Source organism: Gymnoscopelus microlampas (genome assembly GCF_963454915.1).
Source record: "Gymnoscopelus microlampas genome assembly, chromosome: 22".
Lineage (NCBI taxonomy): Eukaryota > Metazoa > Chordata > Actinopteri > Myctophiformes > Myctophidae > Gymnoscopelus > Gymnoscopelus microlampas.
Window position 1 is genome coordinate 40,741,623 of NC_139959.1, and position 14,771 is coordinate 40,756,393.

General features: G+C 41.3%; 1 protein-coding gene and 1 pseudogene across 2 annotated transcripts in view; both read left to right on the forward strand.

Moving 5' to 3' along the window:
* Positions 1 to 2,086: 2,086 nt before the first annotated feature.
* LOC311038640 (E3 ubiquitin-protein ligase TRIM35-like) lies at positions 2,087 to 11,888 on the forward strand (annotated as a pseudogene). The gene is made up of 2 exons: positions 2,087 to 2,856; positions 11,691 to 11,888. The product of its transcript is annotated as an E3 ubiquitin-protein ligase TRIM35-like (transcript).
* A 718-nt stretch (positions 11,889 to 12,606) lies between these two features.
* Positions 12,607 to 14,771, forward strand: part of LOC311038641 (uncharacterized protein) — a gene marked incomplete at both ends in the record, with an annotated part of 134,402 nt that continues 132,237 nt past the window's right edge. Inside the window, one exon of the mRNA XM_084048212.1 lies at positions 12,607 to 12,968. Coding sequence (XP_083904338.1) covers positions 12,607 to 12,968 — 362 coding nt within the window. The remainder of the gene's footprint in view (positions 12,969 to 14,771) is intronic.

The following is a 14,771-nucleotide window of genomic DNA, read 5'->3' on the forward strand; positions in this document are numbered from 1 at the left end:
AGCTAATCTCCGGCACCGTTGGCCCGGTCGCTGCGAAACTGGGCACACACACTCCCTGGATGCCAATTCAGAACCTCTGCCCCAAATATTTCAGATTGGCCTGGTATAGCGCCACCAGGAGGATGATTTGTGTAAAACACATTTTTTTATACTACTCCTACAGATTTTGTCCAAACATCACACAAATCGATACACAGTATCTCTATAGTCATGTGATCAACACGGATTTGTCCGGTTTCCCATATTCCATCCTGATTGGCTAAGGTTGGCTTCCAAAGTTTGCAGGATTGGTCTGTTTTGAACAAAATGCCTCAAAGCATGCACGCAGCTTGTAATTTCCGTGAAATTTCACACGTACATTCCCACTATGCCGGGGAAGAAATGCCACCCTTTTCACATTGGCCTGTAATAGCGCCACCAGCAGGTCTAATTTAGCAAAACACATTTTTGGAACAAAATGCCTCAAATCATGAATGCAGTGTCCGATTGCCGTGAAAGGCCTAAGAATAAATGCCACCCTTTTCACATTGGCCTATTATAGCGCCACCAGGAGGCCACAATAACCTACCTGACCTGGCGGAGACCTGTGCTCCGAGGAGCACTTTTTCTAGTTAAACATGTTTTTTATTGATGTCTCTGTGAGCTGCTTTAACACCTTCATTTCCCCTCGGGGATGAATAAAGTAACTACCAACCAATGGTGTTCTGAAGAAGAATATACAGTATAATAATGATGTCTACAGGCAAAACACGTGGAGTGAAGCTTTTCACTTTGTAAAGGCAACCTAACAACAAATAATTGCCAGTGAGGGATATGGTGTGAAGCTTTTCCAGACGCGTGGTGTTGACAGTAAATCAGGTCTTCTCTTGAGTGCATTTAAAATGTTTATTTGGATTGCAGGATGATAACAGCAAAAACAAAGCCGGGTGTTTAATGGATAACTAACCAACTAACTGTGATAAGAAAATAAACCAAAAATAACTCAAAACCAACAGAAAACAAACGAAAACACGCACGGTTGAAAAACTGTTTGGCTAACCTCTGTGATTCCCAATCCCTAAGGCTTTGCACCTGTGACACCCCCAAATAGGCTGTAACCCCAAATTGGCTGAGTCTCCGCCTATGCCCAGGTCAATTCAGTAGTATCACAGTACCATCACAATACAAATATTAAACCACAATCAAATTGGCTGCAACACAGTTATTACACTGACGGCATGTTCAGGTTTCAGTACTCTGGGTTTATGGGTTAAGTTGGCTTTCCTTCCCTCTCTATTGTGCTAGACTCTCCTCCTGACTTTGATACATCTCATTCAACCATTTAAATAATAATAATAATACATATGATTTATATAGCGCTTTTCTAGGTACTCAAAGTCGCTTAACAAAAACATTAAAATAACTTTATTAGGAAAAAGTAGTTAAAAAGGTTAAATACTATAAAAGAAGGGTAAACAAAGGGGGGTTGGGGTTTATGTTAGGGAATGCAAGTCTGGCCACAGAGAAAGCCCTGTCACCCCAGGTTTGCTTATTTGTTCTGGGGATGTCCAGGAGGTTTGGCATCACCCGATCTGAGGGAGGGGTGTGACGTTGGAGTTCAGAGAGGTAGCGCCGTAGCGGGGAGCCTGGTTGTTGAGGGCCTTGTAGGTGGTGATTAGTATTTTATAATCTATTCTGTGCTATTGCAGTAGTGGGGTCTGGATGTGATGAAGGCATGGATGAGTGTCTCAGCAGCAGTGTGTGACAGGCTGGGATGAAGGCAGACAACGTTGCGAAGGTGGAAGAAGGCAGTTTTAGGGATCTGGTTGACATGGGACTAAACATATTTGGGGCATAGGTTGCATGTGTATCAGATTAATGGCAAATTTGTGTTTGTGTGTGTGTACTTTGCAACAGGTCTGTGGTGGTGTGTCAAAGCTCCGCCCCCTGCCAGACTCATCTGAGACGATAAGATTGACCTTCAGATCAAACGCAACTTCCAGTGAGGAGGACAGATGGTCTTTCCACAGCTACAGGAGGGAACTACTACGACTGACTGACTTCCTGTATTGAGCAGAGTGTTTTTGTAGCTTCATTCAGAGACTAAATGGCTTCCACGTCGTCTCTTCCAGAAAAGGATTTTTCCTGTCCTGTGTGTCATGACATATTTAAAGATCCTGTTATACTGTCATGTAGCCACAGCTTCTGTAATTCTTGTCTGCAGGAATGGTGGAGACAGAAGGGAATAAAACAATGTCCAATGAGGCCTTCATACAGGAGAGACAGAGAGCTTCAAAACGTAAAAGAACTTCATCAGGGTCTGAGGATCTCTGCAGTCTCCATGCTGAGAAACTCAAACTGTTCTGTCTGGAATGTCAACAGCCAGTGTCTCTTGTGTGTCGAGATTCTAAAAAACACACCAACCACAGTTTCAGACCCATAGATGAAGCTGCTCTGGATCACAGGGAGGAAGTCCAGAAATTACTGAAGCATTTACAGGAGAAACTGGAGGTCTTTAATCAAGTTAAAAAGGAAAGTGACCAAACAGCAGAACACATTAAGGTCCAGGCCCGAAACACAGAGAGACAGATTAAGAAACAGTTTAAAAAGCTTCATCGGTTTCTACAAGAGGAAGAGGAGTCCAGCATCACTGCACTGAGGGATGAAGAGCAACATAAGAGTCAGATGATAAAGGAGAAGATTGAGGGTCTGAACAGAGACACTTTAACCATTTCAAACAACATCAAAGCCATAGAGGAAGAGCTGCAGAACTACAAGACTACAAAGGAAAGAGTCCAGTTCACACTGCAGGACCCACAGCTGTTCACTGGATCACTGATAGACGTGGCCAAACACCTGAGCAACCTGACCTTCAGAGTCTGGAACAAGATGAAGGACATTGTCTCCTACACTCCTGTCATTCTGGACCCCAACACTGCCCATCCATCATACACCCTGTCTGATGATCTGACCAGTGTGAGAAATGGAGAAAGACTTCCTGAATTCCAGCTTCCTGGCAACCCAGAGAGGTTTGACGAAATTGGCTTTGTCCTGAGTTCTGAGGGCTTTAACTCAGGGACTCACAGCTGGGATGTTGAGGTTGGAGACCTTACAGAATGGATAGTGGGTGTGTTAGCAGAGTCTTACCAGAGGAAGGGAGACAGAGCGGGTCAACACTGGGAAATAGAGTTAGATGATGAAGGTAAATATATAGCATACTCTGACCATTCAGGGTCATTCACTGATCTCTCATTGAAGCAGAAACCTCGGAGGATCAGAGTCCAGCTGGACTGGAATGAAGGAAAGGTGTCATTCTCTGATCCTGATACTAACACACACATACACACCTTCACACACACTTTCACTGACACCCTCTTTCCATACATTTACACTGGTGATGATACTGTCCCTCTGAGGTTGTTACCAGGGAAGATCAGTGTAACTGTGGAACAATGCAGTTAGACATGATGAGATGATGATGAGTCTGTAAGGGGGAATATATTACTCGGTTTAGCAGAATATGTGATTATTACATTAACAAGTGTTTCCTAAAGCATTGGTTCTCAAACCTTTTCATGTCGAGGACCCCCAAATTGATATGTATTTGGATTATAGTGGATTCATACAGTAACTTATGTGATTCTAGTCTAGTCTTACTGCAGTGCACTTGACGTCTTTTACTAAACACGGTGTGTAGATATTTAGTATTTGAAGAAATCATTTCATAATGAATGAAATTAATTACAATCATTTTCGACATTTAGAGTGTTTGTGAAAGCATAAAGGAAGACTATTATGGGCTCTATTCAGGGGTGGATTACAGAACTGGGCCTATACTGGGCGCAAGAAGTCAGGAGGCCCTAATCCAGAGCCTTTGTGTGAATTTCCGTGGTTATTAAATTTACATTTCTTGTCAAAGGGAATATGTAGCCCAAACATTCACTTTGAAGATGTCACCAGAAACAAACCTTCAGGACACCATTTCAGTTGAGTGTCTATTGCAGTGGTTCTCAAACCTTTTCATGTCAAGTACCCCACAATTGTTATGTATTTGGTCGCGAACCCCCATCTGAAAAGGTTTTGTGCCAAAAATAACAGATGTACAAGCTCGCAGCACGGCACAAAATGACACACTGTGAGCTTGTAGATCTGCTATTTATGAATAAGCAACATATAAATGGATAAAGTGGTTAAATGATTGTGATATATTAATAGATGCTATATTAATACTTTTGCTTCTTAAGCCTGAATAAATCCTAATTAAATAGTACGTGGCAGTGCTACTGTTGTCATTTTTCACAAGATTGTGGAATTACCTGCACTACAATACTTCATATGTTGCGCTATGATGGAATAAAAACAAAAAATGTAACACTGTGTACGTTCCGAAATGCAAGTGAAACTTTCATTATATATATTCTAGATTCATTGTGTGTAAAGTGAAATATTTAAAACCTTTTTGTTTTTCGGCATACAGCTCATGAAAATCCATATCTCAAGATATTAAAATATTAGGCTACACAAGACCACAAAAACAAATGTTGACCATCTGAAAAGTATGTTAATTTGTGCACTCAATACTTGGTCTGGGCTACTTTTGAACAAATTACTTCATCATAGAGGTGATCAGCCTGTGGCACTGCTGAGGTGCCATGGAAGACCATGGTTTGCTTTCATAGCCTTAAGATATTTTTTATTGTTGAGTAGTGTCTCACATGGTCACCTTCCTCTTGACAATACAACATAGATTCCCTGTGGGGTTCAGGTCAGGCCAGTTGGCTGGTCAGTCAATCACAGTAATACCATGAGTACAGTACACCAGTTACTTTTATTATTTTAGCTACACTGGTTTTACCTCTAGGCTTTATGCGTATGTGAGACTCATCTGGATTCTTCATTTGAGGATGAAGTGGTGAAAATAAATAATTACACTATATTTAGGAGGGATAGAAATAAATACGATGGTGGTGTGGCTATATATGTACAGAACCAGATACCAGCTAAAGAATGTAAAGATGTGTTGGTGAGTGACATAGAGGCTCTCTGTGTGCAGATACATTTGCCATACTCTAAGCCAATATTAATTGCTTGCTGTTACAGGCCACCAAGTGCTGATATGAAATATTTAGACGGAATGTGTAATATGATAGATGAAATGTCTGATACAAATAATGAATTGTTTATTTTGGGTGATTTGAATATTGATTACTTCTCTTCAAACTGCCATTTAAAGAAAAAGCTTTCACAAGTGGTGAACCTACCAACCAGAGTGTTCATTAGTAAAGCTGCTGGCAGGTCATCAATGTATCCGGTAGGAGACACAAAGTAGATTATTTGTGTCTCCTACCAGATACACACCCGGTAATCAAATTATTGGCTTAGGAATGCCTCAAAAACTAAAATAAATCCATGAATCCAAGGCTTCATGGGGTGTGCAATTGATAGAAAATAAGTCATTTTCACCTTTCAGTAATAAAAAGTTTTATATCCACTACTAACGCTACTCCTGAACATGAAATATGGATAACATGCTAATTTCAGCAAATTTATATTGATGTCTAGTGGTGATATGTTGATTAATGTGAGAGAAATAATAAAATACATTCATAAATTAAATAAAATCATTTGCTGTTCACTTCAGAAGTACCTCCACATAACTATTTATTTTTATGTTTGGAGTCTGGTGTTCAACCATCTTTAGACTTTAGTTTAGGTATTCTTTACTTCATTCTCTCAACTTTATTTCTGTGTGATTTCTTGTGATTTTTGTGAGCAGCAATCACACACAGGTGTGACTGCAGGCAGAGCCATGCAGTCATGCCTTATATGGGGATTGGTGGGGCGGCTACCTATGGTAATTAGGATGAACTGGCACACCCCTTAAAGTTACAAGGATTGGGATTCATCATCATAAGAACATAGTTACGAACAATTCTGCCTTTAAGAACGTTTCATAAATCTGACTCGACTTCTCTTAGGAATTCACTCAGGAAGAAATGTAAGAGGAAACGTTAGGAACTTATTGCTGCATGAGGTCCATTGGGCCTCATTCGTAACTATTGTTCTTATGATGATGAATCCCAGTCCTTGTAACTTGAAGGGGTGTGCCAGTTAATCCCAATTACCATAGGGAGCCACCCCACCAATCCCCATATAAGGCATGACTGCATGGCTCTGCCTGCAGTCACGCCTGTGTGTGATTGCTGCACACAGAAATCACACACAGAAATAAAGTTGAGAGAATGAAGTAAAGAATACCTAAACTAAAGTCTAAAGATGGTTGAACACCAGACTCCAAACATAAAAATAAATAAATCCATAGTTCTGTGGAGGTAGAAGAGAGAGTGAAGAAGAGAAAGATACTCGTTCAAAGCAAACTTTTAGTTTCAGCTCTATAATAATTCATGGCATTCCTTGAATTTGTATTAGATTCAAAAGACTAAAACTAAGCTAAAAATCACACCCAGTGTGAAGTGGGCGGTGTGTGGTCTTCACAGTGGTCATCACAGTGATGGAAGTTCACTTAAATGAATAAAGTCAGCCAATCATATTACAGCTAGTGGTCATCACAGTGATGGAAGCTCACTTAAAGAAAAGTATAGATTTGCATTGAATGTGTAGGGGTTAGGGGTGTACAATGGTTGGTCCGCAATGGTTGATTCACTTAAAAAAAAACATAAATGTTTTTTTTTTTTAGTGCCTAGTCCTATTTATAGGGCTATGCACATCATGTGGGTCATGTGTTTCACTAGCCAATCACAGTCCTGAATAGAGTCAGCCAATAAAGTCAGCCAATCATATTACAGCTAGTGGTCATCACACTTAAAGAAAAGTATAGATTTGCATTGCATGTGTAGGGGGTAGGGGTGCAGACTGGTGGTCAATCACAGTGCAGGATTAGGGGGGTACAAAACCTCACATATAGGGGCGCTTACACCGCCCAAAAAACATTTCCTATACAAACATGTTTCCTAATTTAACGTAAAATAAAATGCACGGCACACGTGCGTGCGACATCATTAAAACACTGGCCAGTAAGACAATCACCATGACAACGCTGATGTTGTGGTTAGGGTCTGTGCATAAAGGCATATATGTTGTGGTTAGGGTCTGTACATAAAGGCATATATGTTGTGGTTAGGGTCTGTGCATAAAGGCATATATGTTGTGGTTAGGGTCTGTACATAAAGGCATATATGTTGTGGTTAGGGTCTGTACATAAAGGCATATATGTTGTGGTTAGGGTCTGTACATAAAGGCTTAGATGTTGGGGTTAGGGTCTGTACATAAAGGCTTAGATGTTGGGGTTAGGGTCTGTACATAAAGGCTTAGATGTTGTGGTTAGGGTCTGTACATAAAGGCTTAGATGTTGTGGTTAGGGTCTGTACATAAAGGCTTAGATGTTGTGGTTAGGGTCTGTACATAAAGGCTTAGATGTTGGGGTTAGGGTCTGTACATAAAGGCTTAGATGTTGGGGTTAGGGTCTGTACATAAAGGCTTAGATGTTGGGGTTAGGGTCTGTACATAAAGGCTTCGATGTTGTGGTTAGGGTCTGTACATAAAGGCTTAGATGTTGTGGTTAGGGTCTGTACATAAAGGCTTAGATGTTGTGGTTAGGGTCTGTACATAAAGGCATATATGTTGTGGTTAGGGTCTGTACATAAAGGCTTAGATGTTGTGGTTAGGGTCTGTACATAAAGGCTTAGATGTTGTGGTTAGGGTCTGTACATAAAGGCATATATGTTGTGGTTAGGGTCTGTACATAAAGGCTTAGATGTTGGGGTTAGGGTCTGTACATAAAGGCATATATGTTGTGGTTAGGGTCTGTACATAAAGGCATATATGTTGTGGTTAGGGTCTGTACATAAAGGCATATATGTTGTGGTTAGGGTCTGTACATAAAGGCATATATGTTGTGGTTAGGGTCTGTACATAAAGGCATATATGTTGTGGTTAGGGTCTGTACATAAAGGCTTAGATGTTGGGGTTAGGGTCTGTACATAAAGGCTTAGATGTTGTGGTTAGGGTCTGTACATAAAGGCTTAGATGTTGTGGTTAGGGTCTGTACATAAAGGCATATATGTTGTGGTTAGGGTCTGTACATAAAGGCTTAGATGTTGGGGTTAGGGTCTGTACATAAAGGCTTAGATGTTGGGGTTAGGGTCTGTACATAAAGGCTTAGATGTTGTGGTTAGGGTCTGTACATAAAGGCTTAGATGTTGTGGTTAGGGTCTGTACATAAAGGCATATATGTTGTGGTTAGGGTCTGTACATAAAGGCATATATGTTGGGGTTAGGGTCTGTACATAAAGGCATATATGTTGGGGTTAGGGTCTGTACATAAAGGCATATATGTTGGGGTTAGGGTCTGTACATAAAGGCTTAGATGTTGTGGTTAGGGTCTGTACATAAAGGCATATATGTTGGGGTTAGGGTCTGTACATAAAGGCATATATGTTGTGGTTAGGGTCTGTACATAAAGGCTTAGATGTTGTGGTTAGGGTCTGTACATAAAGGCATATATGTTGTGGTTAGGGTCTGTACATAAAGGCACATATGTTGTGGTTAGGGTCTGTACATAAAGGCACATATGTTGTGGTTAGGGTCTGTACATAAAGGCATATATGTTGTGGTTAGGGTCTGTACATAAAGGCATATATGTTGGGGTTAGGGTCTGTACATAAAGGCATATATGTTGGGGTTAGGGTCTGTACATAAAGGCATATATGTTGGGGTTAGGGTCTGTACATAAAGGCTTAGATGTTGTGGTTAGGGTCTGTACATAAAGGCATATATGTTGTGGTTAGGGTCTGTACATAAAGGCTTAGATGTTGTGGTTAGGGTCTGTACATAAAGGCATATATGTTGTGGTTAGGGTCTGTACATAAAGGCACATATGTTGTGGTTAGGGTCTGTACATAAAGGCATATATGTTGTGGTTAGGGTCTGTACATAAAGGCTTAGATGTTGTGGTTAGGGTCTGTACATAAAGGCATATATGTTGTGGTTAGGGTCTGTACATAAAGGCATATATGTTGGGGTTAGGGTCTGTACATAAAGGCATATATGTTGTGGTTAGGGTCTGTACATAAAGGCATATATGTTGGGGTTAGGGTCTGTACATAAAGGCATATATGTTGGGGTTAGGGTCTGTACATAAAGGCATATATGTTGTGGTTAGGGTCTGTACATAAAGGCATATATGTTGGGGTTAGGGTCTGTACATAAAGGCATATATGTTGGGGTTAGGGTCTGTACATAAAGGCTTAGATGTTGTGGTTAGGGTCTGTACATAAAGGCATATATGTTGTGGTTAGGGTCTGTACATAAAGGCATATATGTTGTGGTTAGGGTCTGTACATAAAGGCATATATGTTGGGGTTAGGGTCTGTACATAAAGGCATATATGTTGTGGTTAGGGTCTGTACATAAAGGCATATATGTTGTGGTTAGGGTCTGTACATAAAGGCATATATGTTGTGGTTAGGGTCTGTACATAAAGGCATATATGTTGGGGTTAGGGTCTGTACATAAAGGCATATATGTTGTGGTTAGGGTCTGTACATAAAGGCATATATGTTGTGGTTAGGGTCTGTACATAAAGGCATATATGTTGGGGTTAGGGTCTGTACATAAAGGCATATATGTTGTGGTTAGGGTCTGTACATAAAGGCTTAGATGTTGTGGTTAGGGTCTGTACATAAAGGCTTAGATGTTGGGGTTAGGGTCTGTACATAAAGGCATATATGTTGGGGTTAGGGTCTGTACATAAAGGCATATATGTTGGGGTTAGGGTCTGTACATAAAGGCTTAGATGTTGTGGTTAGGGTCTGTACATAAAGGCTTAGATGTTGGGGTTAGGGTCTGTACATAAAGGCATATATGTTGTGGTTAGGGTCTGTACATAAAGGCATATATGTTGTGGTTAGGGTCTGTACATAAAGGCTTAGATGTTGGGGTTAGGGTCTGTACATAAAGGCATATATGTTGGGGTTAGGGTCTGTACATAAAGGCATATATGTTGGGGTTAGGGTCTGTACATAAAGGCTTAGATGTTGTGGTTAGGGTCTGTACATAAAGGCTTAGATGTTGTGGTTAGGGTCTGTACATAAAGGCATATATGTTGTGGTTAGGGTCTGTACATAAAGGCATATATGTTGGGGTTAGGGTCTGTACATAAAGGCTTAGATGTTGTGGTTAGGGTCTGTACATAAAGGCTTAGATGTTGGGGTTAGGGTCTGTACATAAAGGCACATATGTTGTGGTTAGGGTCTGTACATAAAGGCATATATGTTGTGGTTAGGGTCTGTACATAAAGGCATATATGTTGGGGTTAGGGTCTGTACATAAAGGCATATATGTTGTGGTTAGGGTCTGTACATAAAGGCTTAGATGTTGGGGTTAGGGTCTGTACATAAAGGCTTAGATGTTGTGGTTAGGGTCTGTACATAAAGGCATATATGTTGTGGTTAGGGTCTGTACATAAAGGCTTAGATGTTGTGGTTAGGGTCTGTACATAAAGGCATATATGTTGTGGTTAGGGTCTGTACATAAAGGCATATATGTTGTGGTTAGGGTCTGTACATAAAGGCATATATGTTGTGGTTAGGGTCTGTACATAAAGGCTTAGATGTTGTGGCTAGGGTCTGTACATAAAGGCATATATGTTGTGGTTAGGGTCTGTACATAAAGGCTTAGATGTTGTGGTTAGGGTCTGTACATAAAGGCATATATGTTGTGGTTAGGGTCTGTACATAAAGGCATATATGTTGTGGTTAGGGTCTGTACATAAAGGCATATATGTTGTGGTTAGGGTCTGTACATAAAGGCTTAGATGTTGTGGTTAGGGTCTGTACATAAAAGCATATATGTTGTGGTTAGGGTCTGTACATAAAGGCATATATGTTGTGGTTAGGGTCTGTACATAAAGGCATATATGTTGGGGTTAGGGTCTGTACATAAAGGCATATATGTTGTGGTTAGGGTCTGTACATAAAGGCATATATGTTGTGGTTAGGGTCTGTACATAAAGGCATATATGTTGTGGTTAGGGTCTGTACATAAAGGCTTAGATGTTGGGGTTAGGGTCTGTACATAAAGGCTTAGATGTTGGGGTTAGGGTCTGTACATAAAGGCATATATGTTGTGGTTAGGGTCTGTACATAAAGGCATATATGTTGGGGTTAGGGTCTGTACATAAAGGCATATATGTTGTGGTTAGGGTCTGTACATAAAGGCATATATGTTGGGGTTAGGGTCTGTACATAAAGGCATATATGTTGGGGTTAGGGTCTGTACATAAAGGCTTAGATGTTGTGGTTAGGGTCTGTACATAAAGGCTTAGATGTTGTGGTTATGGTATTTGCATAAAGGCTTGCAGGGACAACTCCTTCTGGACAATACATAATCATGCAGAATAACTGTTGAGACAGTAAACACAAATCAGCAGCATGAATTCCTAAGGTATTAAAATAATAAATGAAATAATATATAAATAATACATTCCGTTTTCTCTTCTCACCCTGGCAGACAGCTATTCTCTGTTTTCACCCTGAAATACTGAGTCATGATCCTCTGATTTGAGGAGTATGTATTGTTAGGGGTTAGTGCTTTTCTGTGTGGCTTTGTTTAGGCTGAGTGCCATTTACTAGTGTGTCAATGTGGTTAACAAGTTAAATGTCCATGATATAATTTAATTTTCTCTTTTTTAGGGAACTACTCATTTCCAAGTCGCCTTTGAAGAAGTGAAGCATAGTGATATGGTAGACACTTTAGATCAGAAGACAGAAACAAGCAGAGTAATGGTGTTCTGTGGACGAATGCGGGAGTATATGAGAGGAGTGAAACATAGTGAGATGGAAGACACTCGGAAGACAAAAGAGTTGGATGAAGAGCCAGAAGAAGAGTGAAGCATGCTACAGAGATGCTTGAGGAGATAGTATCTGAGGAGACTCTGTTTGACTCCCCCTCCACACCCGGTGATAACCCTCCCATTCAGTCCCAGTCTCAACCCCAAATCTACCCACTGGAACCTGGCAAGCATCACCCAAGCACTGAAACTCCTTCTCCATCTCCTAGCAGATCCTCTGACTCCACTCTCAACAAACCCCACATGGTTTATTTACAGAGAACAAAAGACAGAAAGAGAAGAAAAGAAGAGTTGAAGGACACTGATCTTCCCTCATCAAACCTCCCTCTGCTTCCCTCTTCAACTTTAGATGAGTCTGCTATTCCCTCTTCCCAGCTTCACAGGAAGTAATAACACCCAACATGTATCCCTCTGTTGTTATAGTCTCCCCCATGTTGTCTTCCTCATCCACATCACAACAGTACAACCATGATTCCCCAGATGAAATGATGTCATGTGACACAGCCTGTGATTTGTCAACCACAGACCAGCCTGTTACAGGGTCATTGTCCTCTGTGCATCACTCAGTTGAGTTCCAAGATGAAACTGATCTAAGTTCATGCTTCAGTGGTTTGAGGATAGAAGAATCCGTCTCTCTGCCTCGTTCTCACAGATTACCCTCACTGAGCCAAATTCCATGTTTAGAGAACAAGACAAGTTTCAGAGCCAAGCGGTCCCACAGCGTAAATGATGTTACACTACTGGACAAAACACAGAAAATGACACCTGATATCATTGTTGTGGAAAAGAAGGAAAGCTACAGGTTCCACTGCACCCAAGCAGGACTGTTCCAATGCAACGTGACCGACCTGGTGTTTAAGATGGAGACAGAGGGAGATGTGACTTACAGGACAGTCCCCTGGGACCGAGGGCTTCTATCCCAGCTTGGCATGAAGAGGCCTGGAGGGCCACTGTTTGACATCAAAGGTTCTCAGGGGTCTGTGTGTCAGTTACACTTTCCACATTGTGAGATCCTCTCCATGGGTGGAGGCAAATCCTTGTCTGTTGTCCATGTGATCGATGATGATGGCTTTGAGCTGATCAAACCCCATGTGATCACAGAAACTCATGTTATCATACTGTAGATGTAACTGAATTATCTTTATTGTCTCCGACAGGCCGAAAGGCATGGCAAGAGAGTATGTTTTACCCCCTGTCCGTCCGTCCGTCCGTCCGTGTGTCCGTCCGTCATTCGATCTGTCTGTGTACAGCTAATCTCCGGCACCGTTGGCTTGCTCGCAGGCAAACTGTGCACACACACTCCCTGGATACCAGAGCAGAACCTCTGCCCCAAATTTTTCACAGGGGCCTGTTATAGCACCACCAGGCGGCCGATTGGTGCAAAACACATTTCTTGACAGTACTCCTACAGATTTTGTCCAAAAATCCCGCAAATCGGTACACAGTGTCTCTATAGTCATTAAACAAAACGGGTCTTTCAGATTTCTCATATTCCATCCTGATTGGCTAAAAATGTCTTCCAAAGTTTGCAGGAGTGCTCCGTTTTGAACAAAATGCCTCAAATCATGAACACGGTATGCAATTTCTGTGAAATTTTGCACACACATTCCCATTAGGCCGAGGAAGAACTACCATTTGAACATTTTCAAATAAGCCTCATGGTGGCGCTATAACAGGCCAATTCGTGTTTTTACTTATAATTGCACCGATCTGTGTAAAACTTTGTTTGCACACTCAAGGACCTTTGCCCTGCATTTTTCACATCTGCCTTTTATAGCGCCACCAGGAGGCCGACTTATGTAAAACCTTTTTTTTTATACTACTCCTTCCAATTGTATCCAAATTTCACGCAAATCGGTACACATGATCTCTATAGTCATATGATCACGACGGATGTGTTTGATTTTTCATATTCCATACTGATTGGCTAAGATTGACATGTACAGTTTGCATTAATGGCTTGTTTTGAACAAAATTCCGCAAATCATGAACGCACCGTCCAATTCCGCTCAAACTTTGCACGCACATTCACACTATGTTGAGGAACAAATGCCACCCTTTTAACATTGGCCTGTTATAGCGCCACCAACAGGTCTAATTTAGCGAAACACATGTTTTTAACAAAATGCCTCAAATCATGAATGCAGTCGTGCAAGGCCTAAGAAGAAATGGCACCCTTTTCACCTTGGCCTATTATAGCGCCACCAGGAGGCCACAATAGCCTACCTGACCTGGCGGAGACCTGTGCTCCGAGGAGCACTTTTTCTAGTTTGGTATCATCTCGTACGTACACAAGATGTTGTACGGACCGAGTCCTGTCCAGGCATCGGTGTTACTGTTTTATACACCACCAATCGATGATGATGATCCAAGTTCCATCCTGAATGTGTTGCCGCTGCCTGGGAACGTTACGTGGCATGAAGTGGTGAACAAAAGAAGGAGCATACAAGAGGAGATTTTTATTGAAATGCCTCAATGCCTCAATGTGAACTAATCCCAAAGCAAGAATACACCCTCTCCACTTCCACTCTAGGTGATTCCATCATAATTCTACCTAATAAGGCAAAATTTAAATTTGGCGATTCATCCTACCGCAATTACAATGCAACATTTGTCATTAATTTAGAGAAAAGGTTTAGCCATGTTAGGCTGCTTCTAAGCAACAGTAAAACTTCCATCCCTGTATGGGAAGGTCATGTGAAACTCTCAGCTGCTGCTTTAAGAAAACAACAAGCTCAGCGCACCGTGACTCTTCCAGCAGAAGACAGGCTGTTTTCTGTGCGGAGCAGCTTCATTGACAGGGTTTCACTTCCCGTTCTTAACGGTCTCCTGGACTAACTTTTAGAGAGAAGCATTATAACTGATGCTGAGCAGGAGATGGCTGGTGGGATACAGAACAGAGATGACAAGGCACATTTTGTCA